Source organism: Candoia aspera, chromosome 2, assembly GCF_035149785.1.
Source record: "Candoia aspera isolate rCanAsp1 chromosome 2, rCanAsp1.hap2, whole genome shotgun sequence".
Taxonomy (NCBI): Eukaryota; Metazoa; Chordata; class Lepidosauria; order Squamata; family Boidae; genus Candoia; species Candoia aspera.
This window is the reverse complement of record NC_086154.1, coordinates 108889127-108916044: the sequence shown is the minus strand read 5'-3', so window position 1 is coordinate 108916044 and position 26918 is coordinate 108889127. Positions and strand designations below refer to the sequence as shown.

The 26918-nt window shown below is 42.5% G+C and overlaps 1 protein-coding gene across 1 annotated transcript; it reads right to left on the bottom strand.

Annotated features, from left to right (window-relative positions):
- Positions 1-1156: 1156 nt before the first annotated feature.
- Positions 1157-26535, bottom strand: TRIM47 (tripartite motif containing 47). The gene is made up of 6 exons (XM_063293062.1): positions 25390-26535; positions 16273-16368; positions 13968-14198; positions 12916-13111; positions 5526-5600; positions 1157-4938 (listed from the first exon to the last, which is right to left on the bottom strand). Exons 1-6 carry the CDS (start codon positions 26053-26055, stop codon positions 4313-4315), a joined length of 1890 nt encoding a protein of 629 aa, XP_063149132.1. The 5' UTR covers positions 26056-26535; the 3' UTR covers positions 1157-4312.
- Between the last annotated feature and the right edge of the window lie 383 nt (positions 26536-26918).

Below are 26918 nucleotides of genomic sequence, written 5' to 3'. Positions count from 1 at the left end.
TCATTCTTGGTTTGGAAAAGGAGATGGGATAATTAGTACTGGGACTGCATACTATATAATGGGTTTCCCCCTCACATACTATACTTGGTATCTACAACAGCTGTGTGTTGGATGTGGGGGGAAAGAGGGAATTCCCAAAGTAGAAATATTTCCACCATGCCAATGATGAAAAACAGCTTAGGAAAACCACTAACAGCAGCACAGTGTTAAGTGATGAAACCAATGTACAGGCCTTGTCCTTTTGTTCTTGAAACATTACAGTCAAGGCTCTGAAGACCTACAGGTAGTCCTCGCTTAACAACCACAACTGGGACCGGAATTTTGCTTGCTAAGCAAAGCTGTCATTAAGCAAATCTGAACCGATTTTAACTTTTTTGCGGCAGTCATTAAGTGGATCACCACAGGTGAATCACCACGCTAAGCAAATCACCACGGGTGTTAAGCAAACCATGTTTGTTAAGTGAACCATGTGGTTCCCCATTGATTTTGCTTGCCAGAAGCTGGCCAGGAAGGTAGAAAATGTGATGCTATGACGGTCATAAATGTGAACTAGTTGCCAAGCACCCAAATCATGATCATGTGACTGTGGGGCCATGTGAGGACGAGTTGTAAGTTTTTTTTCAGCACCTTCATAAGTCCGAACCATCATTAAACAAATGGTTGTTAAATGAGGACTACCTGTAGTCATTTCCCCAGACATGTGGAGCAGGAGATTAGGCAAGCTCCACTGTTGTTGGTGTGTTTTCTTTTTGTGATTGGGGTTTATTGTTTTAACCTTGGATGCCATGGCTTCATGTTGTGGTGTTTAATTTCTGTATGCTGCCCAGAGTCACTTCTGGGAGACGGGAGGCCATAGAAACTCTTAAAATAAAATAATCTGTACCTCCTCCAGAAGACTTACTGAGGACACAGAAATAATATAACATGTTCAGCAATTCTATCAGTAACGAGTAATGACTGAAATAGTCAGTGCCTGGTAGTAAGTAGGTCTGAACTGAAATCAGTTCAGTATCTAGATAAATCCACTCAGTTTGTGCTTGAAATCTGAGCAGCCAAGACATAATAAAATAGTAACAACCAAAAACAACTTTTGTGTATTTCGAAAGTTGAAATGCTGCAAAGCTTTCAATAACAGAAGTAAAAGACAAACAAACCATAAGGACCTCAAAAATTTTTTTAATGAAAGGTAGGAATATTTAAGGAAGGACCAGCAGCAAAGAAAAGTGATCTCATTAAATTTATCTCATAATTAATCAGATCTACTATACTTTCACCCTGGGTACAGGATATAATAGAATTTATTTTGTAAACAAAACAAGTTTTGGAGACAAATAATGTACTAATACTGCAGAATACTCTTGTAGACAATGTAATCTTGAGATCATGGAATTAATGAAGTGGGCTAGCATTAGAGTAATTCCATTATCTTCTTCAACGAACAAAATTATCCTGTGGTTGTAAAAAATCAATTCCGTCTCTAAACTAAAATTTATTCTTCTTCAGTCCTAATTTACATTACAAACGCTGGTAGTCTTATTATATTTGAGAATGAAACAAATCCAATGGACAGTTTATTTGAACTCAACTGTCAATCCCATTCTAAACAAAACAAATTACAGGTAGTCAAGTTATGACTGCAATTGGGACCAGAACTGCTGTCGCTAAATGATGCAGTCATAAAGTATGATGTCACATGACCGCATTCCCTAGCAATGGCAATCTAGGCAGCCCAGTTGTTGTCATATCCCAAGACATGTGGGTTGTTAAGCGGGAAGTGGAGGGAGTCACAGGTAAGGAGCATGGGTATGCCATGGGGGGGTGGGGCAGGCCGTGTGTGAGTTGGGGGAGTGGGTGCTCAGTGCAGTGCAAGCTCAGAATGGCCAGAGAATGAGGGCATGGGGTGCATGCAACTGCAAAGAGGCTGGGGAAAGAGGGTGCAGGGTGCATGCATATGTGTGATCGCAGGGAGACTGTGGAAAGAGGGTATGGAATGCATGATTGCAGGGAGGCCAAGGAAATAGGGCAGGGTGTGTGTTCGTGCAAGTGAGCGCAAGGAAGCTGAGGAAAGAGGGGTGGGTGTGATTGAGGGAGGCTGTGGAAAGAGGGCGCAGGGTATGTACATATGTGTGATGGCAGGGAGGCTGAGGAAAGGGCGCAGGGTGTCTTCAGGGAGGCTGTGGAAATGGGGTGTCTGGTACCTGTGTGTGATTATGGGGAGGCCAAGGAAAGAGGGTGTGGGATATGTGCATGCGTGTGTGCAATCACAGGGAGACCATGGAAAAAGGGTGTGGGGTGTGTGCATGTGTGTGATCACAGGGAGGCTATGGAAAGGGTGCAGAATGCGTACATGTGTGCAAGCACAGGGTGGCCTGGGAAAGAGGGTATGGTACATACAAGCAAAGAAAGGCAAGGGGGGAGACTTACCCTAGCAACTTGCGACCTTCCTTGCCAGCTTCCCATTGACTTTGCTTGGGGGAAGCTGGCAGGGAAGGTCGCAAATGGCGATCACATGATCATGGGATGCTGCAACTGGTCGTAAGCGCAAGCTGGATGCCAGGCACCTGAATTTTGTTCATGTGACCACAGGGGTGCTTCAACAACTGGAACTTCAAGTACTGGTTGTTAAATCCCTTCATCCAGCACTGTCATAACTTCGGTTGCTGAATGAATGGTCGTAACTCAAGGACTACCTGTAAAAAAATGCCAAGGCCTAAAGAAAAACTAGGGTCTCTTCATAGGTTAACTTGAAATCACATTATTATTATTATATGCAACAGCAGCTAGATCAGACATTGAATTTCCTCACCACTCCTGGGTTCTATCAGCAAGGCTAAATTATGATAAATTTATAAATGTTTGCAGTGTCCTCTTAGCTGTATATTTGTAAAGGATTGATTTTATACAGTTACATATCCTTGCTACACATAGAAGATCAATCCCTATTCTTCACCTTAACTGATGTTCTTTCTTCCATGTTACTTCCATGGATCTGTATTCAAAAGCCCCTAAGACTCCAGCTGAGAAAAGCAGAATGTATCACAGGAGTAGGAAACCTGCAGTCCTCCAGAGGTTGATATGCTTCAACTTCCATCAGGCCCAGCCAGTCAACTGTAGTTGAACATCCAGAGAGCCACTGATTTTCCACTTTTATAATACTTCTGTGCCTGTAAGACACTCTATGGAAAGGGAGACTTGCAACCCAATATTGAAATGTTCTATTCTCTTGTGCAAGTGCTCATCTCTTGAAACGATCATATTCAGATCTACAACCCAGTTTACCTTGTAGCACTTCTTAATCCAACATTAGTAAACAGGCCCATATACCATTAAAACACAGGGCAGAGAATATGCAATGTGACCTTGATGGAAATATGCAGGAACTGCTGCCTAGACAAAAGGGGCCAGAACAGTTTTTAAGTCCAGAACAATGAGATAACATTTGGAAGTGGTTCAGGCAGATGCCTCCCTAATTCACTGAACTATAAGGAGGAGGAGGAGGAGGAAGTACAGTACAGACTGACTTGCAAGACTCAGTTATTATAGCCAATCTCAATAAAAGTTTTACCCTTCCTGTGGAGTTCATTTCCTGATCTGGTCTACCTAGTGGGACTGGCACCAGCCAGAGGTGCTCCATTTAATTTCAAGGTTATATCTCTATTATATAGATTGGAATTTAGATTTAAGCTGACTGAGAACCAACTAAAGCGCCCTACAGCCCCATGCTACTTTTCTTGCTATTGTAATGCAAAGCTAAACATATTTGTTCATATATCCCATTTGCTGTGACATGACAGACAGTAGTGGCTGACACCACTGCTATCTCCATAGTTATTGTTTTTTTAAATGCAGTGGAAGAGCAGTATTCACCTAGCGACATTTAAAAACAAGTGATAGCCTTCAGCATATAACATTTTTGATCAACGGTAACATTTTTCCTGCCCGCTGTCTATTATGCTGATGGGTTTTCATGGTATTGTTGATGACTGATCCATGTATCCCTTGTGAAACAGCGCACAGCCTCTGGAGATACCAGTGGTTTATACAGCGACTCATTAGATGAAATGGAGGTAAGTCGTTTGCTCTAGAGCAAGCCCTTTGTAGATAAGCCCTAATATGTCCAAGAGAAGAAAAGGCTTTGCTGGAAAGTGCTGCTTTAAACTTTTAAGATACTTATCAAGTAATTAAAAAGGAGCAGTAGCAAGTATGATTAATTCTTCAACCCTAACCCAGAAAGATCACACAGTGGTCCAGAGGAGATGTCACCATCATCCTACTTGTCAAATTCTGTATTCTTGGTCAGACCCTGACCAAATTATCGCCGCTTAAGTACTGAAACACAGTCCTTCTTCAAAGGCCCGAGCTGCATGTGAGCATCTACACTTTCAAGGAAAAAGGCGGGCTTGAGGTTGTGTACAAACAGGGCTGGAAACTGGTGGTTGATCTTATTCTGGAAAGGGTCAAAATGTCCCTTTTTGAAGCGAGCCACTTTGAACTGCTGGAGGCAAGTCATCTTGGAATCCTTGACTCCATAGAACGTCAGCACCTTCTCTGAATACTCCAAGTACACCCCAATAGTATGAAAGAACGGCTGCTGTATAACACAGTCAAATCCACCAAACCAGGCGACATAGTTCTGCCCATTCCACTGCAGACAGCAGGACGTCTCATTCCTGCCTAGGCGGCCCCGGTCATAAGACTCCTGAGGGTTGAAATTTTCAGTGATGACCCCAATGCTCACCCAGCCATCTATGATCTCCACTTCCCAGTAATAGTTGCCACGATTCATTAGGTTCTCGCCCAGCACTTGCTCACAGTTGATGAACCTGGTTGAGCTCTCAGGGTAAGCGATGGGGCTGAGCACACGCTTAGCCCCCTTGGTTCCAAAGAGCTGGATGAACTTGTCAGCAGTATCACTGTCCAAGTCAATGATGAATGCAACTGTGCAAAAGCAGAAATACGAAAAGCAAGAAAACAATAAGCAAGGAAGGTGCATGGCACGAACAGTTTTTATTTTGGCATGGCACCCCCCCCAAAAAAAAGCAGGGACTGTGGTTTGTACCTTTTACTAAACCATGGCTTGATTAATCTTGGTTTACTGAAGGGATGAGAAATGTTTAGGAGGCCGTACTTAACATTTGGGAAGGAGTGAGAACTTCAGTGTGAAGAATATTGAAGCAAGATGGCAAGGACTATCATATATATGGGCAATATTTGGATTTTCAGAGTGGCAAGAGGGGCTTTATTTTAAAATGCTGGTTATTTATTTAAAATACATACCGAACTTCCTGTTTTAGACATCTCAAAGTGGTTTACACTAAAAATCAGCAAGTAAAACAAAACTTGGTAACAATTAAAAAACCATACCTTTAAACATTATACAAACAGTAAAGTGCCAAAATGAGAATAAAGATATACCTCTGTAGACACCTCCACTTACAGTTATGTATGATGTTTTAAAGACGATCCACTGGCTAACAAAAAAGGCATGAAAACTGAGAAGAATACAGAAAACAGAATGGCCTTACATTTGAGAAAATAATATCGTGATTCCAAACAGGCGGGGTTGATGCTCCTTTCTGAAACCTGGGGCTCAACTGTCACTGTGAAGAGAGGAATTTGTTGTCAGTGAATACTGTCAAATCCCAGACTGAACTGAAAATATCATCACCCTGAAGAGGCCCTTTGTCCCAAAGCAGTATCTTCTGTCTGATTTTAGACGAAAGCATGCTGGCATCCAGCCAGATGGGGGCACATCTTCTTACGCCTTACATTCTGTAATATTCACAGAACATATAGGCTTAAAAATGGTCTGCTGCATTAAACATTTTTAAGCTGATAATACCTCAGAAGAGAACAATTGCACGTGATATGACTGTAAGATCCAAAGTCTAACAATGGGGGACCAGGTAATGGCTTGCTAGCCACCCAGAAAAAGCTGCTACTTGAAAATACAGGTAGTCCTCACTTAATGACCATTCATTTAGTGATGGTTCAGACTTACAACCGTGCTGAAAAACCTGACTTACAACCAGTGCTCATACTTAATGACTGTCACAGCGTCCCTGCAGTCATGTGATCACAATTTGGGCGCTTGGTAACTGGTTTGCATTTTTTAATATTATTATGAATTTTATTAAGTTTAAAGAGAAAGATAAAAGCTACAAAAAAAGAAAACACTACAAAAAGAGATGAAAAACTAAAAAGGTGTGAAAACACAAAAGAATTTTTTTTTACATTACAGAAAGATGTGATTTCTGACTTTTAACAAGGATATACAGAAATTTTCTATAATTAATCACTTACTCTATATTAAACCAAAATCTCACTATTTCTATAAATCATTCCCCTTTAGCATATTATAAAATCTCTAAGTACAGTTACTTCCTCTCCTTATATTAAAATAAAGAAAAAATTCCTATAAACCTCCTAAACAATCAATAATAAGACTTATTTAATTATTTCCTTCCTATTACTATTCTATACATTTCTGTCTACTATAATAAAATTCAAACTAAAAAGCACATACATTGTCTGCCATTATACTAAATAATACAACAGTTTTAATCATCTTAATCTTAATAAACCCAAAAAAGAAAAGCAATTTGAACAATGACCTTAAATCAGATTCTTAAAACCATCCGAATAAACATTTTATACCCTAATAATCTTAATCCATATCCTTAAAAACAAATAACATCAGTCAAACCCTAAAAGCAATCCAGATGAACATTCTTCAACCCTTATCCCACTTCAAAATAAACCAAAGCATTATGTCCACAATGTGCAGAGCTTTTCTCTTGAAAAAATCAAACAGCCCAACTGCCCCCCTCAAAAATTCCAACTTCACTTCAGAAAACCTCCCATAATGAAACCTTCTTTTTCGTAACATTTCATCAAAAAGTCAGTTTTACTTATTGCTTGCAGATCCCTCTCTCTGTTGAATTTCTCCAACTCCACTATTCAATCTTCATCCAGCATCTCAACAGAAATCCCAAGCTCATTCTTAGAAGAAACATTTCTACCACTGTTGAATTCCTCAGTTTCATCCACTACATCCCAACCAGATGACACATTTTAAAACTCGTATTTTCCACAATGTCCTGATTGCCTTGCATAAAAACTTGATAGGAGTCAGAAAATATCTGTTTAAAATCCTCCATGACTCACGGAGTAGATTATGGCACCCCCTAGGAGCTTAACCAGCAAAAGTCGAAGATACGAAAATGTTCCAAAATATGTTTATACAAAGTGAAAGTGAGATAAACAGACAGTTCCCAAGGGAAAGTAGAAACAGAAAGCTGAAGGTTTAAACCAGCCAATTCAACGTGTAGGAAAATGCTAATATCTTCAAATTTAATACCAAAATAATAACAGGAAGACAATTATTTACTCTCAATCCTCCTTTATATTTGGAAGGGAAACGAATTCCAAAACTTAAGAATTTTTTAAAAAAGTAATTCCAAAAATAACAATCAGCACCAAGAGAGTCCACTTCTCCTTGCTGTAGAAAGCCTCTCTTAGGGTATGCATACTTAAAAAAATATATAAATTTGGTGAATTAGAAATGGTCTTAATGTCCCTTTAAGGCTACAGCGCAGCCTGGAAAATGGTGACATCCCAGCCTCCCAGCTAGCTCTTACAAGTCCAATGTGAAACGCTGTTTGCGATCTTCTGGCTGCAAGCAGCTGTCTGGAGGGCAGATGGGGTGATTCCTGGTGTTTTCCTTCATCCAGAGAACACCCCTGGGCTTCAGGAAAACCTGCCTGAGCCCGAAAAAACTGCCATGTTGTCAGTTCTGCCCACGGGCACAGCTGCTTAGTCCGCCATGTCCCCACCAGAAGTGCAACTGGTTTGCATTTATGACCATCACAGCATCCTGTGGTCAAGTGATCACCATTTTTGACCTTCCTGGCTGGCTTCTGACAAGCAAAATTGATGGGGAACACAATTCGCTTAATGACCACATGGTTCATTTAATGACCGCCTCAAAAAAGGTCATAAAATCAGGTCGGATTCACTTAATGACCACTTTGCTTAGCAACCAAAATTCCGGTCTCAATTGTGGTCGTTAAGCAAGGACCACCGGTGTACTGCAAACTCTATATAACCCACATACTAGAGAGAGAGAGGCCAGCAGAGAATTCTGTTTGTAGATTACTTGAGGTGGGCAAATTTTCCCTGATCCTGCAAGTACTTGTGTCTTTCTGTACCGAATGCACAACTTTTTTGGACTGAGCAGACGTGGTGGAGCCAGTTTTTAAAGAACTCTGCTGGTCACTACCATGAGTTTAGGGGAATCAGGAAGCTCTAGAGCATGGGTGTCCAACCTTTTTGGCTTCCTTGGGCCACATTGAGTGAAGAGGAATTGTCTTGGGCCACACATAAAATATATAATACGGTTAATGTATGTAAGTAATAAAACTTCATTTTTAAAAAGTATTTTTATTATAAAATTTTTAAAAAGAGGGCAACATAGAACTAGTGGGATATTTGGCATGGTTTTTGTGAAACTAATGCATCAGTGTCCGGTTCGATGAAAGTGGTTGCAATTCTCAGTGAGTTCTCAAGGTGCTCGTCAGAAATTCTAATTCTAATCTTCGTGTGCTTCATCCTTGAAAATAGTTGCTCACAAATGTACGTGCTGCCAAAAAGCGATGTCATGAATAAGGCGTGATTGTGAAGCGAGGGATATTTTTCTCTGGGAAGACAGGTCTTATGAAAGTCCAGTAGAGAGACATGATCAATTTTTTTTTTGAGTTGAATGTCTGATTGCAGCTCTATGCATTCCATTTGAAAATTCGGGGGTAATGTAGTTATGTCAACTGAAAATGGAGTCGAAAACATACCAAAATATTGATGATTTTTCTGGAAATCTTGAAACCTGTTCTCAAATTCTTGTATCAAACCAAAAAGCAAGTCTGCATATTTCTCATTGTTCACGGGACTCTGTTCAGCCAACACATTAAAATGTATAAAATTATTTTCCATAACTTGAGCTTGCCATACTTTAAGTTTCATTTCAAATGCTGTTATGGTTTGAAACACTGCATGGTAAGTTGGTTTTCACCTTGAAGATGCATGTTTAACTCATTTAATTGAGCAGTCGAATCCACCAAAAATGCTAAATCTGTGAGCCATTTTTCACCTTAAAGTTCTGGCACAAATTTTCTTTTTGATTCCATAAACGACTTGATTTCATTTCGCAAATCATAAAATCCTTTCAGCATTTTACCCCAACTTAGCCACCGTACTTCAGAAAAGTAAATGATGTCCCCATAATCAGCATCCTGTTCCTTTTAAGGAACTCCCAGAATTGGCAATGATTCAGTCTCTTGGCCCTTATGAAATTCACTGCTTTGATGACAATTTGCATGACATTATCCATTTTTAAAGCTTTTGCGCATAAATTTTCTTGATGTAGAATGCAGTGATACTTCATCAAACGTGAGTTGCTGGCGGCACTTGCATCATCTTCTATCGATTTTGTAAGTCCCTCACTTTTACCAACCATCGCCGGGGCACCATCAGTAGATATACCGGACATGTTGACAGTGGTTAAAGAAAATCGCTTGAATGTCATTTTTACTGCTTCATACAAATCAAGAGATTTAGTTGTGTCTTTTAATGGCACCAAAGAAGCCATTTCTTCAGTGACATTATATTCGTTATCAATACCTCTAATAAAAATGGCAAGTTGAGCTGTATCTGTAGCAGCAGTACTTTCATCCATCGCCAAAGCATAAAATTTGAAATTAGCAGCTTTACTCTTCAAACCTCTTTCGATAGATTTTCCTGTTTCTTCAATTTGCCTGGCTATAGTCTGGTGAGACGAACTGATTTTAGAAAAATCGCATTTTTTATCAGGACAAATTATATCTGCCATACTTTCCATACATTGCTTAATAAACTCACCATTGGTAAATGGTTTTGATTTTTTTGCAATCAGATTTGCTACCAAATAACTAGCTTTTATAATAGAGTCCTTTTGAATTGTGACTTTAAAAAAAACTTGTTGAGACGACAGACTTTTTTTTCAGTTCCGCTAATTTGTCTTTATGACAAATTCCTTGATATGCTTCAAATTTGGCAGCCTGTTTTTCCGTATAATGCCTTTTCAAATTGTAGTCTTTGAAAACTGACACATTTTCCCTACAAATTAAGCATAGTGCCTTAGTATTTGTCTCGACAAAAAAGTACTCATCTGTCCATTTTTCGCTGAATACCCTTCCTTCATCCACGATTTTTCTTTTTTTCTTTTCTTTTTTGGGTCCTGTTTTCTGTTGAAATGATGTTGAAGCCATGCCGGAATAAATTTATTTAGGAATAAATATATTTTTTAAGAAATAACACAACAAGCCCATCTTAAATTGTTAGGTAGGCAAATAAACAAAGCAAAATTTAATAATCAAATAAGAAAAGGTACGTGTCTACTTAATAATAATAATAATAATAATAATAAATGCCTGTTGTCACAGAACACGTGTAGGTAGGTTGAAATATTATATATAACACCAAGTCGCCACAAGCTGACATGCATAGCGGGCGGCGGTGTTAGCACTGCATTGCCCCCTCCCCTACACAGTGTTCCATTGTTTCTACCTATGCAGTCTGCGCTTGAGCACCGTGCGATCAAGTCACGAAAAAGACAGCAAAATAATGTTAAAAGTTTATGATTTGGGGGGGCCACATTACTAGCTGTTCAGGGCTGCATGCGGCCCACGGGCCATGGGCTGGACACGCCTGCTCTGGAGGTAATTTATTTATGGGAAAATCTCCATATATAGCATTTGCACTTTATGCTGCTGTGATCCTACATTGTCTCTGGTAGCTAAAAGAATTGCCATGCTAGTCCGTTTTTTTTTTTTTTTTTGAGAATGGGAGGGTATAGAGGAGTATGGAAATATCTTGAATAAGATATGTGGCAAGTGTTGGGACAACACGAACTTAGCCTGGGAAAGATGTGAGAAAAAACTTTAAGACCTTGACTCTTTGGTGTAAGGGGGAGGGGATGAGAAGCATCAGGCTTTCAAGGCTCTGTTATTGTAGCCTCTATCAATACAGAAGTGTTGAGTTATATTATTTCTTGTGGTGCTGTTTCCTGACCGGGCCTACATCAAAGGGCTGACACCGCCTCTGTGGAGGCTGTTTCACCATTTGCAGAAACAATGGCCTCACTCGGCCTCCTGCTTTCTGGCCCGAGCAGATCTCTCAACGGGAAAAGTGATGATAATTTTTCATAAAACCCATTTTGATTTTTGTTTTGCATATGATCAAACAGATGTACAAGACATGATGTAGGAATATGGATGGGTGGGGAGAGGAACGCAACTGTTTTGTTTTACTTTCCTTCTCTGTGGACTGTGGGTGAGCACCTACAGCAGCTCAGGTAAAGGCAGTGATTTTCATCCCTTGTTCTCAGTGTTTCTGAGCTGGCAGAAGCAAGATGACTGCAAATCACCTTCAAAGTTTTAAGTTTGGTGAGCAAAAAAGGTTATGGTCTAAAATGGGACTTAGTTGTGCATCCTTGCTAAGTGGATTTTTCAGGCATTGATAACAGATGGAGGAAACGATAACTTGTTCAAACTTGAGGAGGGACCGGCTGAACATCTAACAAGTCCTTTTTGTCTGCCCTCAACAGGGCAGGCGCTGCCTGGGTTGATGGCAAGGGTTCTCACCCCTAGCCACGTGGGAGGTGCTGGTCCTGAGCAGGAAGGTAAAGACATTCCTACTGTGATGGTTTCTTTGGGAAATACTGGAGGGGGGAGCAGCGTAATCATATATGGGAAAGATGGTCTTGGCTACAAAGAGCGGTTCTAGCTAAATGGAATGGGGGGGATGTGATGATGTTTTATGCAGCAGCACAGAGAAAACACGAACAACTGGGAGTTCAAAGTTAGAAATGAGCCAACAGTCTTCATTTTCGACTGAACCAACAACATGAGCTCTGAATCTGGCAGGATAGGAGCCTGGAAAGGAAAGACTATCAAGAAAAAAAGGTTTCTGTTTTATTTCAAGGATACCGGCTTTGGGTGTGCTTCCCAAACCACCAGTAACCACACCTAGTGATGGCTGTTTGTTGCCTCTTTATATATTTGAGTCATTCTGGAAACTTCTGAGTGCCATTCAGAGCCCAAATAACTAAGACCAATTAGACTCTTCCTGTCTTGCAAATTCTGTCCAGCTGCACCTCTTTGCAGCACTTTTAGATGGTGCTTATTGTGCTTTTCTCCTTGGAAGGGCTGGCATTTCATTGTCATCTGCTAATCACAAATGCTAAGTCAAAAGTGTTTTTTGTGCCCCTCCTAAAGTGCCACAGGGGACTTGGAGATATAAATGGCACCCGCTGGATTTGAATGTCCTCCCCCATCTAAATTCTAAAATAAAGAGTTACCAAAACTCTAGAGAATGGTTTACCATATAAAGCAAAGTTTGCACAAGGCAGCATGCCACAGTTGCACAAGAGAAAGGATTAGGTATTTTGAGAAAAAAATCGAGGAAGGGAGAAATACAAAAGCTATCTAGACCCTGAGAAGTGGCATGAAAGGAAAGAAGCAAGAATCTCACTGTGGCAAAGGTTGCCAGAGCTTCTAGGATTTTAGACTTACATGTAGATTATGACAGAATTGACATCTTGCCCCAAATCATGAATACTTAATCATAGTTTGCTGAATAAGACACAAATTAGATAGGCAAGCCCAATGAACTAAGCCAAGCTGGACAAACCATACTGTGGCTTAGCTTAATGGATGAATTCAGTCAATGGATCCTGGGCTCCACTGCTGGCAAAGAGCTTCTGAGATCTCTGCAGCCTTAAAGATCTTGTACTTAAGCTGCAGGGCAACTCTTGGGAGCTGCCAAGAATTCTGTCTAAGCCTCAGTGTGGAACACAAGGAAAGGGTTTCCTCCATTACAAACCTTCTGACATCCCGTGAAGAAAGGGTCCGTTCTCGCCCTTCCCCGACAGTTGGTCCCACTGGTTCTTGCAAATATTCCCCAGCAGTTCCTTCACAGCAAACACGGCCTGACTGGATTTGATAAAACTCAACTCCCTGGGGAAGTTTGTACATGCAATTTTTTTTTCCTCAGCTGCTATTTTCAGTGCCTGGAATTCCTGGCCAAGAAAACAAACAAACAAAGTTGCAGCAGTTGATTGACTGTAAGGTCTGTTCAACAGACATACAACAGCTCTTCTCAAGCCACTAGCATTTATGGCTCAAAATCACAATGCAGAAGCCGATATGGCAGGGAATGGGGTGGGGGGCAGAAGGGGTGCAAACAGCTCTACTGGCTGTAACTGCTGGCACACTCTGTTCCTGGGTCTTCATCTGGAACAGCACATGGAGCCTTCTCCCAATAAGGTCCCTCTGCCTCCAATAGTGAAACAAATGAGGAAACGTTTCCTGGAAGAGATCTTGATGAGAATGAACATGTGATCTTAGATTAATGAGAAGCAGACAAGTGGTGGGGCAATACTGTAAAAGAAAAACGTACCCAAATGCATAAGCACACTCATCTACTCATATGGAACCACCCCCTGGTAGACAGAAACTATCAAGCACAGCCTCTTTTTCCACTAGCCCTTCATATTAAAGACCACTGCACACAGCTGCTGCTGCTGCTGCTGCTGGCAGTGGCTCTGATCTTTTTCTTCTGGCTGCTCAGATTGCCCTGTGTCTATAATGATGGGGACACCCAGAGGCTACTTCATACATTGGGCTTTTAAGGTGCCCACCAAACAGATTTGGAAGTGCCCATCTGAACATGGGCTGTGCAAACAGATGTGTGTATGGAGATGGCTCTCAAGCAGGAGCTCCTGAGTTATCGCTGCCCTTCTCCAGGGAGAGCTGCTGCATCTGGGGTACTCCTAGTCTCCTAGTCTTGCCCAGGTGAAGAAAGGATGCAATGAAGCCTATACTGCCTCACTGCTGGCAAGTGGATCATCTACAAGAATAATTCCTGGAGCGCACCTGCAGGAAAGTGATGGTATCCATGCTAGGGACTTTCTCCAGGTTCCGCTTGTGTTCCATCAGCAGGGCATGTCGCTCTTCTCTGCGCTGCAGCTCCTCCTCTGCCCCGCTCAGCATGGCTCTTTCGTCAACCTCAATGAAGTCAAGGACTTCCTTCTTAAAGGTCACCAGGACCTTGGTGGCCTCGGCAAAGAGACTGCTGACTTTTTCCCTCTCCTTCTGAGCAGTAGCCTTAAAAACAAAGGTGGCTTTGTACCAACAGAAGTCCTTTGTCATATTATCATTGCCCCAAATGTGAACAAACCAAGCCTCTTTCCTGAATAAGAACAAATCGTATGTCATTTGAAACCCACATTTAAGAAGTAGCCTACGGGAACATGGTATGGAACCCATCGTAAGAAAGAATATTGTTTTTTATTACTAGCAAATATGTGGAGAGGAGGCAATCGACAGGCAGTTTAACCCTTCCTTCCCAACTCTACACTCAGGTTGGGCTACTTGTAATGGGTCAGGAGCAGTAACTCAGCTTTCCAGTTTGCTGAAGGCTCCAGAAGGCTTTCCACTAGTATTGTAATGAACCAGGAAAGAGCAGGGTTGAAGATTTGGGGATTGTTTTTAGGGCTTTCGAGCAGGTTAAAGACAGGAATGGGAACAGAAAGCTTCCTACCCTTACTCAGCCTCCTAATCAGTCCAAAATTATGGCAAAACCCCCAAATTTTAGTGGCGTGGTTTTGGTTCATTTGGGGAAGTTTGTGCAGGTGGGAATGAGGGCACTTTATTTCCCAGGTGGGAAAAAAGCAAAGGGGAGGGACAAGCAGTTGAAATCCAGCTATTTTGCTGCCCCACCCACCATCTATCCACTCTTGGCTCTTAGAAAGATACCTATTGGAGCAAGGAGACATTTTCCCTAAAACTATGGGGGATTTCATGAGAACTGTGCTGGAGAAGAAAAACATAAGCTGTGTCTCCCTACAAATTTAATAAAAGTTGCTCCTTAAAAAAAGTTTTCTAAAAATGCATTTAGGGCTGTATCTCTTGGCACGCTGAAAACAGTTGAGGTCTTATGTGTCTCATTTCTTTCCTTGTCCTTCAGGCTCACATGCTGCTTTTCCATCCTTATCTTAATCATTTTTCCTAATTCAATTCACTGCTCCCTTCCCTTTGCAGGCCAATCACATTGCTGTGGAAAAACTAGCATTAAGGTGGAATGTAAATGCTGAAAAGAGAAAAGAGGTATAAGAGAGTACTCCCCATCTCTTAACTATGGCTAAGAAACTGGGAGAAGTAAAAAAAACCACCATGGCTGTTCTAGAAATACCACGAAAGTGCAAAACCTAACCATATGGGAATGGAATGTTCTGGAATTGTCAGGAACATTCCATTCCCAAATTGGTAAGTTTTGCAATCTTTAAGGAATCACATCCAACCCTCAGTACATTTCATAAAATAAGGAAGCTTTTTCCCAATGTGTGGAAAAGCAGGTTATCATGAAGATTATCCATGAACTTTAACCTTGCCCTACAGTACTTCTTTTCTATGAATATGTGGTCCCAGCTCTAGGGATCAAACATTAAATGCTGTAACTGTCTGCTATTCAAAGAAAGAAACCTCATGTGATTCTGTTGCATTTGTAATTTAGTTCTCAGGAAACATATATTTCCATAAGAAATTGTGGAACAGTATATTTGTTCTTTGAAAGGTGAAAGGTCCCCTGTGGAAGCACCAAGTCATGGCTGATCCTTTGGGGGGACGCCACTTTTGCGACATTTTCTTGGCTGACTATAGCGGGGTGGTTTGCCATTGCCTTCCCCAGTCGTCACCTTCCCCAGCAAGCTGGGTGCTCATTTTACCGACCTCGGAAGGATGGAAGGTTGAGTCGACCTGAGCCGGCTACCCGACAGAGAATCCAGCTTCCGCTGGGATCGAACTCGGGTCGTGGGGAGAGTTTTCGGTTGCAATACTGCTGCCTACCACTCTGTGCCACTCATATTTGTTCTTTATATGTACACAAACTAGTTAACCCAGGCAATGATAGAATAGACATATAATCCCTAAATGGACATTTCTTGAAAACAGCTTTCCTTGATTAGATTTTCCAGATATGTTGGGACTGTGGTCTCTAGCATCCTGGTACTTGCCCACTTCCTGAGGGGAAGGATGCCCTATATTTGAAGAAGGATGGCCTATGTTTGTTACCTCTTGACAACAGACAATAATGGGAGGAAAGTCTGTGGAAAGGAAAGGTTTCAGACGAGAGTTCAACATTTTGCTTTTTACTGGGGATAAAATAAAAATGGTGAAATACTTTGATGAGGTCCACCATCCTCTTCATCTGTGCTATTGCAACTCCCAGTTCATCCAGCTGATTTTCAGTGTTGTTCAGGATTTTTGGCCTCTGGGCCTTTCAGGTAGGAAAAAAAAGGGGAGAGAATCAGAATCTCAACTTTCACGTACAGTAAAAAGCATTAAAACCATCACAACTGCACATACATATTTTACAATTGTCCTGTTTCTCTAAAGACTGAAATAAATCATTTATCTGGAAGTGCAAAATGCAGTCAGGGGTCAGGCGATTTCCCACTGTGTGTCATCCTCTTCTAACCCTAAAATCCCTATTTTTGCTTATACATGCAACCAACTGCTCTTAAGCTCTCTTCCTCAGTCTTACTTATTTTGTCTTTAACTATTACAAATATAAAACAAACCCTTTGCCTGGTGAGCAACTCAAAACACATGGAGTTGGTTTGATCTGAAATCATGATAGTCATGAATTACTTGTGCAAAAGCAACAGTCTTCTCTCTAGAAGGCCTGTAAACGAAGCTAAGTTTTCTCCTTCTTAATCACCCAGCATTTGTTACATTCTGATTGGAACTTTGCTGAAAGGAACAAAATGCTGTTGTCAGACCCCTCAAACTCCAGGAGACCATGTGCTGGATTGAGATAAAGACCAGACCTGGACTGAGATAGACCAGACTGAGAGGGCTGCCCTGAGAGGAACCATTGTTGCATTATCGAGCAAGAACCAGGGCAGAATAAATCAACACCCTCTTTCCCATCACAAAGCAAGGAAATTAGTGTGGTAGGAAGAGAGCTTATCTGCTGATGCCATAATAACCCACCAATCTCTTAAAACAAAGCCAGGAGAGGAAAAGAAAGAGATTAAATGGTAAAGTACCCCAGTCTGCCCTTTTCTTAAACAGATTCTGAAAACATAACTGTTTCCCAGATTGGTGAACATGTGCTCCTTAGTGATATGTGCTAGCAATATAGAAAATATTTTGCTCCTATCATTAAATAGCACAGGGAAAAAATGGTCATGTCTGCTTGATACTGGCCTTGCATGGAGATAGGGATGCCCTGGGGATCAGACTAAATCCTGCTTTTCCTGGAAACAATAGGGAAGTGTCTTGCCATTGTCTTCTTCTAGGATTTTCTGTTCAGTCCTGGGATTTCCTGGTGATTTCCCATCCAAATCCTAACCAGTCTGTCCCTGCTTTACTTTTTCAACATCAGCCAGGGTCAGCTGGGTGCTGCCACCTGCTGTGGGTGGCTGAGCAGGTAGCAATTCTATTAGGGAAGTATTTTGCAGAACTACTTTTATGTTCTGTTTATGTACTATATGTGGATCCTGACTCACACATAAACTACCAATGCTATTTCAGGTTTATCTTTAAACTAAGACAACTTAGTTAAGCCTTTTCAAGTGTAATCATCTCTGATACTGAGCCAAAAGCAATCTATTTTTGCCAAACAGGAAGACCTCTGCCTCCTCCCTTCCACCAGGAGCGATAACATTTTATTCCCGCGAGAAAGTAATTAATAGACATGTTCCTTTTCATTCATCAGCTGCAGACTGCTTTGGTTTCAGAGCTGGAGGCAATTTATGGCTCTTTGGCTTAGAAAAAGAATTGGGGTCTAGAATACAAAGGACTGCTTTATTCTGACTAAGAAACTGGTCCACCTATCCCAGTAATGCCTACCATGAAAGGAATTGGCTTTTCGTAGCCTCATGCCAACGTCTCTCCATGCATCGCAACTCATGTTTCTATAATTAGAGCTGCTGGATGATGGAGCCCAAGAACTTCTACATGCCAAAGATATACAACACTGTACCACTGGAGCATTAGACTGCCTATGGCAGGACTCAGTTAGTGGCTGGAAGAATCCAGCCTGGCTGGTTGGCCTTACCTAAATGGAATCAGGAATGCAGAGAATATAAATAAGCATATTATCAGACAAATATGAGGGCCAGAAACAAGGGGAAATCACTTCTGAGAGGGCAGCACTTCAACAGAGCACACCGTGTTTGAGAGTTAACCAGAGTTAACTCTCAGAATTAACTCTGTTAATTCTGAACTACTGTTCCTCCTTATTCAGGAACAATCAACTATCTGGCTCCTGGGTTCCACTAAAGCCTGAGAATCCAGTCCTGTTTGTCCTTGTCTCAACGGGAGCCAGGCAGTCTGTAGCAGAAGTACTAGGCACATCGCCCCTTTGCCCCCTGCCTGCCTGCCTGCCTTCTTGCACGTTCCTGCTATCTGAGGTGGAAATGAAGTGTAAAATCAAGATTTTAAATATAGTTTTTTAAAAAGAATGAAAAATCCTAAATCTTTCCAACAAACTAAAAAAACTCTGGGCCCTGGAAAATACTACTCATCCTTGCTGTGCCCGACCCAATTTGTGACATAGTACCACTCCCTCGGATCGTTTTTCACCAATACAATGACGCCCAGAGGCATCTGATACTGCCTTCAGCAGTCTCTCAGCTATTATATTAACCTGCTTATTATAAAAAAGAAACTTGGTGACATTTAAGAAAAATGTGATTATTCCCCCCACCCCCAAAAAGCATGCACAGCCTACTTAACTCTAAATATTTACAGCTTTTGGTTGATTTTCTAAGTATCACAGCCTTCCCCAACATGTCCTTACATTTTTGGAGCATAATTCCCGACATACCCAGCTAGTCTGCCTGAGGACCAAACCCATCTGGGCAGCCAGTAAAGTAGAAGGCAGTGATGAAGCAAATGTTCTTCTCTGTGTATCTATAGTGACTGCCTGTTTCCACTATAAAAGTTAGGGTGGTTTCCATCCCTATACAGGAATATGTTTGCCTTCCAAGGATGCTGGAAGAGAAGACCAAAGTGAAGACTCTCTGGTTCTTCAAAACACACTATACTCTATATGGGCTTCTTGGTGAAAGATTATATCACAATACTTGAGGCACTTTAAATGGTTCATTACACCTTAAGAATATTTGTAGGCAGTGCTACTTTCCAGTTTTCAAAGATCACTCCGCTTCTCAAGCATCTGCAATTATGCTGTATAAAGATAGTGCAAATATTAAAAGCATCTTGAGTATTACCATCTCAGTATGCCTTCCAACTACATCAGGGGGTGGCCACCTGGGTCCACCCAGCATCTTGAGCTTATGATGCTGACACTCTACAGCCAAATGCCAATTTTTGGAAATGTGACCTCCTCCTACCAAGATAAGGCTGAAGACTGCAGGAAGAGGCTACTCCTATTTCTACTCTTAACCCCTCCCAACACCCCAAAATGGCCAAAATTACACTGCTGAAAATCTGCTGTTTTCAGCCAATTGTCTACAGCCTTCAGATCCCATTCCCATCCTTGAAAACAACCACATGTCAATGATAGGTAAAAATATTGCTTCACCTCTTCCTGTGATGTCCCCTCCCTTTCCATGTCGTCATATTTTGCACCAAGCAACTGAAGGGGAGCAAGTTCTGCCCTGAATTTTGGGAAAGCTGTTCACTCCTGAACAAGGTGGACAAGGTTCCCTGATGTGATGGAAACTTGTCAGTACTGTACAATACAACCCCTTGAAAATATATTTATTTATCAGATTTACAGCTTGCCTTTTGTACAGGAGCTCAGTATAGTATACATATTGTTGCCGCCTCCTCCTCCTCCTCCCTTATGAGGTAGGTTGGGCTGAGAGTGTGACTGACCCAAAATCACCCAGTTAGCTTCTGTGGCTGAGGATGGACTAAGAACTGGGTCTCCCCACTCCTAGTCTAATGCTTTAACCACTACACTACACCACACTGGCTGTTAGGGAACCTGGGTGTGGCCTATTGGGAAAGAGTTGCCAACACCTAATGCTTCATCGTTGTTAATGAATTGATTCAAGTGCTTAGTACTCCTTGAAAGCCTTTCCAAGTTTAACGGTCCTTCCACAGAGGCCCAGCACGCCCACAGAATGCTTGGAGATGGGATTTCCCAAGTAACCCTACTCTAGAATGACTTAAACTGAAACTGACAGCTTAGTCAGAGCCATCTGGGAAGGGGAGTGTCCGAAAAAACATAACACATTAGCAGAACCCGAAAGACAAACGGAGCAAGGAGCGGAACCTGGGAAAGAAGCCAGCGGAAATAAAGGAGCTGGACTGAGCCACTGTGGGAAAGCGCTACAAGGGAAGGAATGAGCTCCTGCTGTCATCACACTGAGCCCAAAGCTATCAAACTAGGCTGGGCCCAGTTAGCCCCAGATGGAATTAATTACACACTGCAGCTTCCCTGCCCCTTGTTTTTGCTTTTTTTCCAAATCCAAACAAAATAGATTGCTTGCATGTGTATGGTTTGGGGAGGCAGACAGAACCCACCAAAGTGAAGTTCAACTAGTAGAACAAAAAGATCCCATTGATGGTTTGGAACACTGATTTCTGGCTTCTCCTGGTCCCCAAATAATTCTTTCTAGAGAGGGCTGCAGAAGGCTAACCATTCAGCCTTAATGCCACAAGTCAACTTCGCTTTTTCCTTCCAACTTCCTTGAGTCAAATCATCTTCACCTGCTCTTCCTGACAGTTCTTCACCAAATCCATCCCCCACCACAGAGAAACCAGGATGTACTGGAGAATGTATCCTCAGAAACACTCTCAGGACAGATGTGCACATGGGCCTCTGTCATTTGATGGCTGGGTTCTCACAGCATGCTAAGCTAACCTGACGGTGGGTGCCTTAACTTGCGTGACCCAGGCCATCATCTAAACTTGCTTCCAGTGACTTGTTCTTGAAAATAACTGAAAACTGTTAATTATTGCCTAAGAAGATACCAACAGGATATAAAAACTACAGTTCTGATGGTAATCTAGCCCTGACAGTCCATCTCCCTGATAAACTCTATAACTGTAACCTCCTGGGAAGTCCTTCCTTTTCAAACTGTTCTGATCCATAGGTTGCTCAGTGCTGTCATTTACATTCCAATCTTTTCAGGCAATACCTAATTCTCTAACGCTGCTTCTAGATTCTTGAAGTTCTTCCCCACTCCCTCTCTAGAAACCACAGCTTTTACACCTAACCAAGTTCTTTCTGCATCAGAATATTCTTTTGCAATATCACCTACTTTCTAATAAAACAGGCATTTGATTCAAAATGTGAGAGTGTAAAATGGGTATTATTTCCCTAGTTTAGTGCAACCTTCCAGCAGCATGCCTTTTCTCTAAACTTAAATTCAACATGTTTTATAACATGTTGAATTTGTAACATAATCTGTGGGGAGTTGCTCATTTCTCAGCAATCTGAGCAACTGGGGGAAAGTCAAATGGAATTAGCAGCATAATAAAAAACGTTAGACCGGTTGTGATTGACACCTGTTGGCTGGTTCCCATGTTTAACATTCCTTTTCTATGCTGCGTCAGTTTTGGAATTGTTTATTGTTACTTGTTTAATGCATATAAATCAATGTATATCTTCACAAATCCATTCACAACCCAATCTTAGGCACGTCTACTCAGATTCCTACCCAGATTTTGATTCCCTTACAGGTTAGTAAACTTAGCACTATTTTAAATGGAAAATAATGGTGCAAAGTTTTACTTCAGAAGAAAATTGACTACACCCAAGATTTTTTGCAATTTGTTCCAGTCATTGTAACCTTTGCATGTACTTGTCTGGCTGCAATTCAGAACCAAGAGCCAAAGGATTTCCCCTCCCAAGCATGGCTTTCCCATCCATCATTAACTACCTTACACAGGGCCAAAGCCAAGGCTTGGTAACTGGGAATATTTCTATATAAGTAAGTGTGCAGTTGCTTTTGCCCTGAACAAAAATGATTTGGTATATTCCTGCAACTGAATAACCTGATAAAAATCCTCAAAGACTGCAGTCCCCAACATGTTGTTCACTGGCACCTATGCCTCCTTTGGTGCCTGCTAGAAATTTTAAAAAATCATTTTAATTTAAAAATGGGAAGCCCACATACTGCAAAGCAAAAGTCTCCAGCAGCATACTGATTCCCAATAAATCCTTTGGGCCCTCCAAAGGCCCCATAAGCTTTCAAAGCAGCATAGGGTTGGAAGGGACCTGGGGGTCTTTGAGTCCAAACCCCTGCTCAAGTCAGACCATCCCAATCAAACAGATGTCCAACCTTTGCTTGGAAACCTCCAGTGATGGACCTCCATCCCATGACTCTAGGAGGCACACTGTTCCACTGATTACTAGCTCTCAAAGTCAGGAAACTCCTCCTCATTTCGAGTTGGGATCTTTATTTGTAAACAGTTGGCTGGTTGGACATTGGTTCTGTCCTATCCTTGGGCACTATGGAGAACACAGCTACCCCCTCTTCCCTGTGACAGCCTTTTGTGCACTGGAAGACTGTTATCATGTCTTCCCTTAGCCTTCCATTTTTTAAAGCTAAACATTCCTTGTTCCTTTCTTAGAAAATAAAATACTGCACCTCAGTGTGTAGGGTTTTTTTGGCAGGGGGGAAATATGCTGAAGAACAAAACTAAGGTAAGCAAGAATAACTTGCAGTATAGAGCAACTATTTATGTCCCCAATAGGAATTATTTTGTGAATTAGCTTCCCTTTCCCTGCATGGCCATTTTACATGGATACCCATGCTATTCTCAAAATTCCAAGTGAGCCCAGTAGCCCACAACATTTGGACACATTTTTCTTTGTAATCCCCTTGCTGTATTCCACCCCATCCTTTCATAATGAGCTCTGGCCACACCGCTAGCATCTATTTAGGTCAAATGTGCTCTGTTGTCATGCACTGATAATCTACTGCAACTTCAACACCAGGCAGCAGTTCCTGCAAACAGATGGGCAAGGGAGTCTTCCATCATTCCTTGCACCAACCATCATGCTTCCTCTGTGCCTTCATAACCGAATTCCTTGACGGATGCCCTCCCAGTCTGTTGCATTACAACTCACCATCCTCAGTCATCATGCTGGAGGGTGGGGGATGATGAGAGCTATAGTCCAACCCATTTGGAGAGCTTTTATCAGACATGGTGACATTTATTTTTCATTTAAATCTATTTATATGGCTGCCCATCCCACAAATGCAGCTCTAGGCAGCTAACAAATGTAAAGTATTAATACAAAATAATAAAACAATAAAATCCAAAACAAACAGAAAACGGCAACCAAGGAAACCAACCAATGACCACGTCATGGGCTCAACTAACCTCCTGACCCCTATGCCAAGCAGAAGGACTTTCCAAAAGGCCAAGCAGGGCCAGGGGCAAGCCAATCTCAGGGGCTATGGTGTTCCACAGCATATGGCCGTAAGGTCCTGACTGTTTAGCTAAGGTTGTCCATAGATGCATTCTGCACGTGCCCTCTGGCCCTATTTCCTCTTTGTACCTCTGTGCCTTGACCTTGTTCTATAGCCCTTGTTGTTCCACTCATATGATCATGCAGATCTACAGAGCTGCTTTATACAGAGATCAGCCTCTTCACACTACTCTCTAGGGCCTCTGGCAGCCAATCTTTCCCAGCTAGGCTAATCAACTTTCCTTTTACAGGCAATGCCAGGATTTAAATCTGACACCTTCTAGTTGAGTTTGTACCTTGCCATAAAAGTGTAACCCCTTTTATTTATTTTACTTCAAGTTATTAAAAAAATATTGAAATAAAAATAACTACAAAAACCCTGTAAACAAAAACAAAAAACATAAACAGCAATAAGCAAAACAGAAAAGGGAAAATTATGAACTATTTAGGCATGTGACCTGAATATCAAGTATTAACCAATATATGAAAATTTCAAATTAGAAAAACAAAATTTAAAAACACCCCAAAAACAAAAAACCATTTTTCCTAATTTGAGAGAGTATACCTCCTTTATGGTGCATGTCTGCATATCCAAATGTTCCTTATGTCCTTTTCAACATCCCAGATCTGTAATTCCCCAGGGCTGCCCTGCTTTTTACTTCTAAACCTCTTGCTTCTCTTAGGTTATGTATACAATGACTATCAAGAGTCTTGATAGTCTTCCTTCAAACCAGGAATCCCTTTGTAATGAAATATTAGAGAGTGGAATTATGGTTCTCATGAAGTTGACGGTTGCTCTCATTCATTCCCATTTACAGTTGCCTCACACCCAGCAACAGGGGTGCCCTATGTCCCAGCAGATTATCTGTGAGCCCGAAAAATATAAAATGTCCTTTGATTTCTCCCTTCTCTTCCTCTTTTACTTTCTTCAGCCTTGTGGCTCCCCTACTTGGGTAAGACATAGCTTTGCCAATTTTGTTACCCATACTTCCCTAATGTGGAGCCCTGCATATGAGTGGGAATTGCTCCCAGAATTTCCATTCTTGTTGGTTTGGAATTCTGGGGGTTCTAGTCCCATTATGACTGGAAGTCAGCAAGTTGAAGGAAGGGGATCTTTAATTTTGAGTTGCTGCCTGCATTAAGCAGGATTCTGCCACCCCAAAGTATGAAAATCTAGTTCTACCCTATTCTATACTGGATAAGAGACTCTCTCAGTCCAGTCAGCCCTAGACACTTATACAAACTGGAAAGCAAAGGGAAGGGCTCAGCTTCATTCAGGGCTAGCTGGATTCTTTTTGGTTCCAAGACAGAGCAGAATGCTTTCCAATTCTTAATCCACATCCAAGGGGAAGGTTCCCAAGCAGCTCCGAGCCCATCCCTTTTTTTTTTAGAAACTTAAGCACTAAGATCGTCTGAATCCTCTGGCGCAGAGTAAACTATAGCCTTCCTCAAAATTCCTAAACTTTGGTAGGTGAAACATAATTCTTAAATGCTTCTTCTCTTAACAATTAAGCTGAAAGGTGTGTTTCTGACCATGTGCAAACCCCCTTTCATTCCGCATTGGCTAAACGAGCCCATGCCCTTAAAGTGGAAATAGGCTTTGATTAGGTACACTTTGAGTCAGGTTCTGCGGTCCTTCGCCACTGCGGATTCTCGCATCTCCACCCCAGGGTTTCCAGTCTATGATTTTTTTCTAACCCCGCTCCTAAATCACAAACGTCCAGCAAAAATTTCACGCCGCCAGTAAGTTTCCGTTTATTCTGAGGCTGGAAGTTGTGATCGCAGCTTAGGGGAATTCCAGCCCAGCCCGACTCCAGCTGCGCCCTCCGTCGCTCCCGTGGAATCAGAGCGCACATACGAGCCCCTTTGTACCTCGACGACCGCCCTACCCACCTCTACGTGCTCCCGCTCCACCTCCACGGCCACCACCTCGTGGCTCCGATGCTCCTGGGCCCGGCAGAGCTGGCAGATGCAGCTGCGATCGGTCCGACAAAAGCTCTCCAAAGGCTTGAGGTGCAACTTACAGAGATTCTCCTCGATGTGCCGCAACGGCGGAACCAGCCGGTGGCTTTGGAAAGCAGGACTTTTCAGATGAGGCTGCAAATGAGGGGAGCAGAAGGACGCCAAGCACACCAAGCACGACTTGGCCGCCTCAGCCCGCTCCCCACCGGTGCAGAAGTCGCAGAGCACCTCCTCGGTCTGGGCATCGGCGTTCCCAGGAGCGCGCGGCTCTGAGGCTTCTTCGGGCGCCATAGCCAGGCCCGCACTGCTTGACGTGGGCTGTCGGAGCTGCAACAATTCCGCCAGGGTGTGGTTCTTACGGAGCGGGAGATCGGCTGGGAAGGGTTCCTGGCAGAGGGGGCAGCGGGAGGCACTTTGCTCTCCGGCTCCTGTAAGGCCCCCGGGGCGATGCCTGTGCGCCCCGATGCACTCCAGGCAGAAGTTGTGGCCGCAAGGAGTGGTGACCGGGTCCCTCAGAGCGTCTAGGCAAATGGGGCAACCGAAAGAACCTTCCTGAAGGCTGGGAGCGGGGCTAATGGGGCCAGAGCCCGCATCCATGCTGCTGAAGTCAATCAGGAAGCGAAGAGCGCGGCGCTGGGTTGGCCCCTTTCCCCGAGGTAGGGCAGGGGCTTGGAAGCGCCAACTCCGCCCCACGGGAACTCATGCCGATAACAGGCAGCCGCGGCCAGCCCCCAAAGGCAAGTGAGGGGCCACCTCCGTGTCCGGCGTTTCTCTGTAGGGGGCGACCTTAGAGAAAGCGCCTGTCTTCATCCACCCGCCTCAGTTAGAAAGAAGACAAAAATCTGCCACTGCCGTTCGAGGCGCGCGAAGTGAATCCACATTAAGCCTTTCCCACCCCACGCAGTCTAGTTGAAGTGCGTGACTAATTGCGAAAGAATCCGAGCGGGTGTTTCGGAAGAAGGGAAGCCGACCGTTCCCACTCCCCCGCTGCTGTCGATTATCCCGAGCAAGACCCGATTGCATTATTCTGCTTCTCCCGAGTCTCGTCCGTTTCAGCCGCTGGTAGCCGGGTGCTAACACTTAGCGAAGGTATTAGGACTAATAGGATTGCTGACAGAATCTCCCCGGTTTTGATGTAGTCAAAGTCCTGTTTTAACAACTTCTTCTTCTTGGAAGTCTGGCTCTTTTGAATCATATTTATACAACTGCCACCTTCAGCCATACAATTGCCGCACAAATTAAGTGTTCTTAATTTCTTCAAAGTGTCCATGAATTGATTTTATTCCCTAGGAAAGAGGCACAGGTGAAAGCTTGAAAACACAATTGCAGTTCCTATCATCTGGCCAGCGTCAAACACAGCTGAAGTATATTACTCTTTTCTGTTTTTAATAAATCTGTCACAACTACTTATAAACTGGGGGCAAGAGTGAACATGTGGATTTGATATGTTAGTCACATGC

Coding starts and splice junctions, on each gene's coding strand:
- TRIM47 (XM_063293062.1), bottom strand. CDS start 26,055: ATGGATGCGGGCTCTGGCCCCATTAGCCCCGCTCCCAGCCTTCAGGAA. Junction 16,369..25,389: donor TGGAGCGGGAGCACGTAGAG/GTGGGTAGGGCG, acceptor CCTACCTGAAAG/GCCCAGAGGCCAAAAATCCT. Junction 14,199..16,272: donor GGATGGTGGACCTCATCAAA/GTATTTCACCAT, acceptor TTTGTTTTTAAG/GCTACTGCTCAGAAGGAGAG.